The 9357-nt window shown below is 43.8% G+C and overlaps 1 protein-coding gene across 1 annotated transcript in view; it reads right to left on the bottom strand.

Moving 5' to 3' along the window:
• Positions 1-9357, bottom strand: part of ADAM12 (ADAM metallopeptidase domain 12) — a 368998-nt gene that overhangs the window by 78636 nt on the left and 281005 nt on the right. The window contains exon 11 of the mRNA XM_017537897.2: positions 6138-6286. Within this exon, the coding sequence (XP_017393386.1) occupies positions 6138-6286 (149 nt within the window). The remainder of the gene's footprint in view (positions 1-6137; positions 6287-9357) is intronic.

The following is a 9357-nucleotide window of genomic DNA, read 5'->3' as shown; positions in this document are numbered from 1 at the left end:
ACTTGTGCCTGCTTCACGAAGTTTTCGTGTTGTGTTTTTCAGCTCCATCAATTCACTTATATTCCTCTCTAATTTGTCCATTCTCGTTAGCATTTCATCAAATCTTTTTTCAAGGTTCTTAGTTTCTTTGCATTGGGTTAGAACATGTTCTTTTAGCTCATGGAAGTTCCTTATTACTCACCTTCTGAAGTCTGATTTTGTCATTTCATCACACTCATTCTCCATCCAGTCTTGTTCCCTTGCTGGTGAGGAGTTGTGAACCCTTGTAGGAAGAGAGGTGTTCTGGTTTCGGGTGTTTTCATCCTTTTTGCACTGGTTTCTTCCCATCTTTGTGGATTTATCCACGTGTTGTCTTTGTAGTTGCTGACTTTCAGATTGGGTCTCTGAGTGGACGTCCAATTTTTTGATAATGAAGTTATTTCTGTTTCTTAGTTTTCCTTCTAACAGTCTGGCCCCTCTGCTGTAGGGCTGCTGAGATCCACTCCAGGCCCTGCTTGCCTGGGGATCACCTGCAGCAGCTGCAGAACAGTAACGGTTGCTACCAGTTTCTTTTTCTGCTATCTTTGTCCCAGAAGGATACCCGCTAAATGTCAGTCTGATCTCTCCTTTATGAGGTGACTCTTTGGATATATGGGGGTCAAGAAGCTGCTTGAGGAGACAGTCTGTCCTTTACATGAGCTCAAGTGCTGAGTTGTGAGCTCCATTTTTCATTCAGGGCTGCTGGGCAGGTACGTTTAGGTCTGCTGCAGCAGAACTCATAAACACGTTTGTTTTCCCCAGGTGCTCTGTCCCAGGGAGTTAGGGCTTTATTTATGAGTTTCCATTGTGCTGCTGCCTTTCTTTTTTTTTCAGGGCTGCCCTGTGCAGCAATAAGGCAGCCTAGTCACTGTCTGCCTGCAGAGGCTTTGCTGAGCTGCTGTGGGCTCCACCCAGCTGTCATGTGAACTTCCCTGCGGTCCTGTTTATATGGGTGTAGTTAGAACTGTCTCAGCATTGGTGGCCTGCCTCTGTAATGGCAGACTCTCGCTGCAATGGCAGGTTGCCTTGGCAACGGCGGGCTGCCTCAGCAATGGCAGACACCCCTCCCCCACAGAGCTGGACCGTCCCGGGTTCAGCTGTGCTTGCTGTGAAACTCTCAATCCAAAGAGTTTCTGATTTCTATTCTTCTGTGGGGGTGGGACCAGCTGAGCCTGATCACCTGGCTCCCTGCCTCAGAGCCTTTTGCTCTCCAGTTGAACGGTCAATTCTCTCCCAGGTGTTCCAGTCGCCTGTTGAAAAGGCGCAGGGGTCTATGTGATTTCCCCTGCGGCGACTGAAACAGCGGCGCTGAGATTTGTGGAGCCTTTTTTTTGTTTGTTTGTTTTTGCCTGGGAATCTCCTAGCCTGGCTCCCTGCCTCAGACCCCCCTTTAGTCAGATGAATGGGCGACTGCGCCTTCCCAGCGCTTCAATTGCCAGCCAAAAGGGCACCCAGATCAGTGTATTTTGTATGGAGAACTGCCATGCCAGGGCGCCGCAAAGCAGCTGCATGGGCCAAAACAGCCGAGGGGACTGAAACGGCCGCGTCGGCCAAAACAGTCGCACTGGCGACCCGGGGGGCTCCTCCACCTGGGAATCTCCTGGTCTGTGGGCAATAAAAATCCGTCTGGAAATTCGGCGTCCACTCACCCTCCACGCTTTCACTGGGAGCTGCAATCCTGAGCTGTTCCTAAACGGCCATCTTGGATCTGGATCCCTATTTTTATTATTTTTTAAATAGAGACAGGGTCTTGCTAAGTTGCCCAGGCTGGTCTTGATCTCCTGGTTGCAAGCAATCCTCCTGCCTCAGCCTCCCTAAGTGCTGGGATTACAGGCATGAGCCACTGCACCTGGCCCAGTCTACAAGTTTTACATTTTCCATTTTTCAGTTGTTTTCCTCATTAGAACACCAGTTCCATGAGGGCAAGAAACATGCTTGTCCTGTTCACGGTTGTGCTCCTAACACCTATCAGTGTGTAACAGGGGCAGGTGCAGATTCACCTGCCCTGCCTGAGAAGATGGCCCTTTTCCTCCAACTCTCATTTAACAGAAAATTTTCTGAAAAACAAAGGGGGATCTGTAAGAGTAATTTTTTGAATGTTAATGTTGCCTTTTTTCCTACTCTAGGAAGTGACATTTACTATTATGCTAAATATTCTTTCCTGGGGGTGTTCAAGTGTTTCACAATTTTCTTACTCCTATAAATGCAGCGTATGTAGCCCTCACCTCTCTAAGACCAAGGGCTCCAAGCTCATTAATGGATAGACTCAACTGAGTTTAACTCCCACAGGAATCCCCAGATACTGCTTTTGCCAAAGAGTCATTTCCAAGACAAGTCTTAAATGTTCAGAGACAGAAAACACACACCCTCACACACACTTAAAGCCTTGCAGTAATTAATGATACAATCCATAAGGAACCCCCTCCAACCATCCTGCAATGTGCAGCTGAAGTCACAAGACTCAAGCTGAAATAGGACTCTATCCTAGTATTTGCAGGCCTCAGGTCCCATTTGTCAGTGACAGCAGTTGGTTAATGTTTTCAGAGTTAGGATTCTGGAACGTTTTGATAAATAATAAACAAGGTATAGGAAGGGACATACTTTTATTAATATATATATGTATTGTTACTTGGTTCTTTTAGATTCTGAGATGTTAATATCATTAAAGCAGTTACTGATTCACTGAGACTGAAATTAACTGACATCCCTAGGCCTCCATCAGGGGTGGGGAGGAGGAAGACAGATGCGGGTTGGTGTTTGGATGTGGGCCAGTTTAAAATGAGCCGTCATCGCACGGAAACTGGACATGCTGATGGGTGACTGCTAAGGGCACTGGAAGTCTTTCCAGCAATGATGAGTAGGGATTCTGAAAAAAGCCATTAACTTTTTGATAGTTCTGACATTTCTGTAAGCTAAGTAATCATAATACCACCTCTGTGGGATGACTTAAAATTTACAGACATGTGATCTCACTGAGTCCATTCTCCCACTCTCTTGGAGACACTATGAGGTAAGAGAAACACCACTTTGAGATGATACTGGAGCAGCTGGGGAAACTCTACCAGGGGTGATGGATGGCCGGGGGTTGGCTGGGCCACTCGACCTCCCCCTCACTGTGGGCTTTTGTGATTAATTCACCTACTTGCTTAGGAAGTTGTTTTCCATCTGAGAAAATTAAAAACACCACTCTCTGGACAGGAATGTGGGATCATAAATGAGAAGCAAATAGAAAGGATTTACACAAAAGCACAAGGTCAGCAAAAGAGAACACTCAGAAATTGCTAATATGGTATAAATCAAATAAAGGCTATTAGCAAACCCCTGGTAAGGGGAAAAAAAAAGGCTTTTAAATGATTTGCTGAGCTCTTAACAATGCCATTTCTACCTATGGTGCTCGAATATCTCCGGGTCAATCTGGCTTGCATTCTTCAGCACTGCCACAAAGACTTTCCAACTGAAATGGATTTGTATAAAACTATACAGAGTGCCAGAAATGTAGCTTGCTATTGTGCCTTCAGATTTATATAATTTTTAGAGCTGCAGAGTCTTCCTCATCCATGTATTCCTTCCCACAAGCACAGGGGTCAAAAATATTTGTGTATTATGTGAACAAGTAAGTGGGTGAATAGACAGATGGAAAGAAGGAGAGAAAGGAAAAAGGAAGGGTGGAAGGGTGGATGGATAGATGGTTGGATGGATGGTTGGATGGATGGATGGATGGTTGGAGGGATGGATTGATAGATGGATGGTTGGATGGATGGATGGATGGTTGTATGGATGGATGGATAGATGGATGGATGGTTGGATGGTTGGATGGATGGATGAAGACCGACTCACTCATCTTACCAATGAGGAATGTAAGAGCCATGGGGTTACTAATCTGCCTATATTATTCTTAAAAATGGTGTTTGAATTGGGACAACCAGATCTCTTCAAGTCTAGCGTTCCCGATCTAGGCTTTCCTCTCTTCCATTGGTTTATCATTAATTCTAAAACATTAACAATATTAACAATATGATCTTAGTCATAAGGAACCATTTATGGAGGCCCATAGGCTAATGTATTTGTGCTGATTTGATGATCTGGGAAATCAGACACAGAGTGCATTTTCTATGGCTATTGTATGAGTTCACCAAGAGACAGAAAACACGAAGACCACTCAGTTGCATGTCCTGCCAAATCCCTCTCTGAAAGTCACCCAGCATGTGGCCCAGCATCACTACTGGGGCTTGTGAAATGTTGGAAATAGAAGGCATCTACAGGACCTTGGCCCAACCTTATATGCTAAGAAGGAAATCCTTGCTCCAAATGTCCGGCAAACAATTATTGTGCCTCTGCTCAGACACCTTTAGTGACTAGGGACATATTACTTTTTAGGATGGCCTCCCTTGTGGAGAGGCACACTGGTTAGTTTCTTGAGTTTTGCAATATTTCATTTCCTATTGGTTGGTGTTGGTCTAAGATACTTTCACTTTGTGTACAGATCCTTGGTTTCTGTCATTACACACTCACAGAGCAACTTCCTCAACAAAGTCTTGGTGACTCCCTTGAATTATGCTTAAGAGGCTGGGTCCAGTGGTTCACGCCTGTATTCCCAGCACTCTGGGGGGCCAAGGCGGGTGGATCATGAGGTCAGGAATTCAAGACCAGCCTGATCAATATGGTGAAACCCTGTCTCTACTAAATATACGAAAATTAGCCAGGCATGGTGGTGCACACCTCTAGTCCCAGCTACTTGGGAAGCTGAGGCAGGAGAATCGCTTGAACCCTGGAGGCGGAGGTTGCAGTGAGCCAAGATCACGCCACTGCACTCCAGCCTGGGTGACAGAGCAAGATTCCATTTCAAAAAAAACCAATTATGCTTAAGAGAGAACCACAAGCAGAAAGATGCCCCTAAAGGCTCTGCTCAAATGGTGGTGATGAATATAAAGAATCAGTCACTTGCTGTAAGAAGATACCTCCCGACGGCTCACATGAAATGACAATATCCTGATGAGCTGTGTGGTTCTGCCAGTCCTTGTTTTAAGGGCAACTCATTGCCCTACAAACTGTTTCCCAGGAGGCCCAGAAAGCTATTGCTTAAAAAAGTGGAGACACATTATTTAACAATTCCTCCCTCTACTGGGTCTTTTAAACTGCATTACCGCATTAGCAGGTATCCCCTCACACCACACTTGTCCCTTGGCCAGCAAGTCTTCACAGAGACGAGTCTTTGGGCTGTTGAGAGCACTTGCCTCTTGCCCCAGTGTCTCCTTTTGGGAAACCCAGAGAGCAAGCGTGGCTGGAATGTTCCATGAAAGTGTTTATAAAGTTTCAAGGTATAATAAAGAAGAAAGCATTGTGCCCAGCACACGTTTCCCCTTACTAATGAGAATCTTCTTAAACTAGCACAAAGTTCTAGTTTGGGATAAGCCCTTTAGAGATGTAAGAACACATCTGAATCTCTGATCATTCCATGTTGCATCTGCTTCCACATCATTGGAACACTCCAAATAATGAAACTTTCTTGCTCTTTTCTGGTTGAACCAAGTCTGGAGTCTCAGGAAAGCATTAAATAAGGAAGAGCAACATAATTTACCAAAGCAGAGAAATCATTTCATTTAAGCCTCTAAGATCTGGTTAAGGTGACGTGATGTCAGAGGCAGAGACACTACAAACCTCCAAGTTACTAACACACTTCAGAAGCACCCTCGGGCCAACCCCAGGGAAATAAATACCTTCTACCCAGCACCTTCTAAAGACATGTGGCCCATCTCACCTCTGCCCAGGCTTTCAGATGACTGGTTCCTGGGACTCCCTGGCAGCTGGAGCCATAGGCTCAAATAAAAAACACTTGCCAGGACAGGAAGATAATTTGCAATGTCTAAACACAGACAGCATCCATCCCAACCACTCCTCAAGGAAAAGGTCAACCCTCACACCACGTAGCATTGCCGTCTGGCTGTCCATGGCTCTCCAGAGTAACACAAGCCACTCTTGCTACTTGGGAAGGAATTCCTTTTTGGAAACTTCCCTGGGTGCTCTGACCAGAAAACCAGGGAAACTTTGACTCATCTGGTTCCCAACACACACTTCAAGCTGTACACACTCTCAAAGCGGATGGAAGTGATGGTACTTGCCCGGTAGAAGGATTCATGATGCAGCCTCCTTTCTTAGCCGCTGTTTGACAGCTACAGCCCCTTTCCAGTGTGTCATGATTCATCCCAAAATTGTGGCCCAGCTCGTGTGCCAGGGTTACGGCTGCACCAAGGGGACTGTCTGAATGGTCCTCAAAGAAAACACAAAAGCACAGGTGTATAATTCCTATCTTCTTGTCCTTATGTCCCAGGCCTCCCTCCCCACAGACATATACCTTTCATTAACACTTGACTTAATCTAATTCCCTATAAGGGACTAAGGTAAAATGCTATCATTTAAACTTAAAAATAGATAATTTGACATTTCATTGAGCCAATTTGGGGGCCCTTTCTGCTGAGGAATGTCTGTATGCCTCACGTATACATGTGTGTTTCTTTCTGTTTTTATAGGACATCTTCAAGGCAGGGTGTCCATCCTGCTTCCTACAATTGCTCCACAACTCTTCCATTGAATGAAGCAAAAAGGCATCCTGCATCCTAGGAAAAGCTCATTCCTTCATGGGCAACAGAAGTATCATTTTACCCTTGATTGAGATGATGCTGATATGAAGTTGAAAGGCACAAGCATGCGTTGTGACATTCCAAATGAGCCCTGAGAGGCTGTCATTGAGCCTGCCTCTTCCTGTGTGCTTGGTCGGGGAGGAGAGTTGGAAAATTCACAACACTTCACAATAAATCTGACCACATCGAGTCATCTGTTTGAAGAGCCATTCATTTAAAAGCATAATCCGGTTATGTCTTATTCTTGTTGGCCCTTTGTGTTGCCAGGCACACTTTGGAAATATGAGGTGTCCCGATTCTCTGACTCTTGTGGTTGGGGGTTCATTAACCTTTTGCTTGAATGTGGAAGGCGGCTTCTCCATTCAGCAAGCACTACTTGGCTACCCCTAACTTAGTGGAGTGCCTGGATGGCTTGGCTCAAATAGATACTAGAAATTAACTAAGAATATAGTTACTTAACTTTTACAAACAGAAGTTAGTTAATTAGCGTACATGATCTACAGAAAGAGTGCCTATATACAGCATTTCTGAAAAGGTCTATATCCCATGGAGAAAGGAAAGAACCTTGCTTGAATCTTGCTTTGTGCTACTTAGGAAAGAGATAAGAGGTTTTCCTAGAGGCTTCCAAGAAACAGTGCTTCTACTGTTTGAATGCTTGTTCCCTCCAAAACGCATGCTGAAACTTAATCCCCAATATGGCAGTATTGGACATGGGGCCTCTAAGAAGTGATTAGTCAGGAGGACCCTGCCCTTATATTAACTCATTCACAGATTAATGGACTAATAGGTTAACACATTAATGGGTTATCAGGAGAGTAGGACCAGTGGCTTGATAAGAAGGAGAGAGACCTGAGCTAGCACGTGCAGCCCCTCGCCATGTGATGCCCCGCACTGCCTTGGGACTCTGCAGAGAGTCCTCACCTGCAGGAAGGCCCTCTCAGATGTGTCCCTCTACGCTGAACTTCTCAGCCTCTGTAACTGTAAGAGATAAATTCCCTTTCTTTATAAATTACCCAGTTTCAAGTATTCTGTTAGAAGCAACAGAAAATGGACTAAAACAGGTGTGGTGCTGTATTTCAGAGAGCACACTGATATGGACAGTCTGTGTGAGGCTTCTGGAGAGAAGTGTGCATGTGAAAGGCCTGTGGGTTTGTTTACAGTGTTTACAACTAGCCTTCAGTCTAAGAAAACAATGGCATGTCAAGAAACCAAGATATTATTGGAGTAGATGAAATTCCTAATGAATTACTTTGTTTAGATTTTAGAGCTTCCTGTTGTAGGAAGCTTTACAAATATGTTTCAGGAAATCGGTTCTCAAAAATAACACACCGGTGAAGAGAATGTAGTCGCTCTAAGGACATGCGGGCTGAAGTTAGCAGGCTCTGGCACAAAATTCAAGGACTTCATCCTTAAAAAATATTCTCACTCTGATTCTTTTGTATCATTGAATATCTTGGTTTTTAGTTGCCAGATTATGTTACATTCTTTCATGCATCAGTGATTATAAACAGAATGTCTCTTAAGAGACCTTAATAAACAGTTTATATTTGTAGTAAGAAAAAAAAATCTCTTTATTCATGCTATTAATATTATTTCCAAACTAAGGCTGTTTTAGGCCAGTTCAATGTAAAGGAATGACTTTAAGTTACTAAAATTAATGAATTGCTCTATTTTGAAAAATAGAGAAATGGCACTACAATCCCATTTTCAATTTTATGAGGATCCCTGCTGTCTGGCTGCATTGCTTCCTTCCTCTTAGATTTGTGAGTCCTTGAATGAAGCACAGTCACATATGACACCTGTGAATGTGGCTTTAGAGACGCAGGAGAAGAAAGTGAGTCTAGAACCTACAGTTCTGGTCAAGATGTTGATCTTGCTGATTTCATGAATTTTATAGAAATCAAAGGTGCCGAGGTACTTTTATCCTACCTGCTGTTTCTCTTATATGTGGAACGCATAAGTAATGTGTCTAAGTATGATGTTAACTGCTGTCAAATTTCTAAAACGTATTTCCTGATAATTAACTTTGATCTTCACTTGATTCTTACAGCATTGCATATAATTTGCTTCTATTTCCCACTTTCATTTTCATACATCCTTTTTAAAAATAGGCTTCCCGGTATCCTTTTAAAGAAGGAATTTTGATAAAATGCTTGTATGGAAACGGAGTAAGGGACATAACCTGAAGAAGGCCACTTACTCTAGTGAGACGGGTTATAGGCGCATTTCAGCTCCGCACAGCAGCAGAGCTTCCCATGCCTATGAAGAATTGAGTTTCAGCTCTACAAAAATATTTATGCCAACTTTAAGTGGTAAAGTCAGTAGCAACTGGCCATGGAACCATGAAACAGAAAATCATTCCGTCTTAAAAATTTACAGTTGCTCTGTAAAAATACAGTTGGGATCTGACCTGAAATGAACCTGGCATCAACAAAAACCAAATTTGCCAAGGACTGCCATGGTGGAGATCACATGCAGGGCATCCAGGTCCACAGAAAACAAGGGAGTCACTTGCTCAAGCCAGAAATCTAGTAAGTGGGGGCAATCCCTTTGACCTTAGTGCAGGCTTACATGAATTACCAATCTCTGCACCCAGAGAAGAGGGAAACATTGGTTCTGTATATTCATGAAGAAGATTTGATTAGGCAGTATGTGGAGAGAAAGTAATCGTCAGCAGAACATAACTCCTTCCACCCTGTAA

This window comes from Cebus imitator, unplaced genomic scaffold, assembly GCF_001604975.1.
Source record: "Cebus imitator isolate Cc_AM_T3 unplaced genomic scaffold, Cebus_imitator-1.0 Scaffold107, whole genome shotgun sequence".
Classification (NCBI taxonomy): Eukaryota; Metazoa; Chordata; class Mammalia; order Primates; family Cebidae; genus Cebus; species Cebus imitator.
The sequence above is the reverse complement of the archived record's forward strand: the minus strand, read 5'-3'. Positions and strand labels throughout refer to the sequence as shown.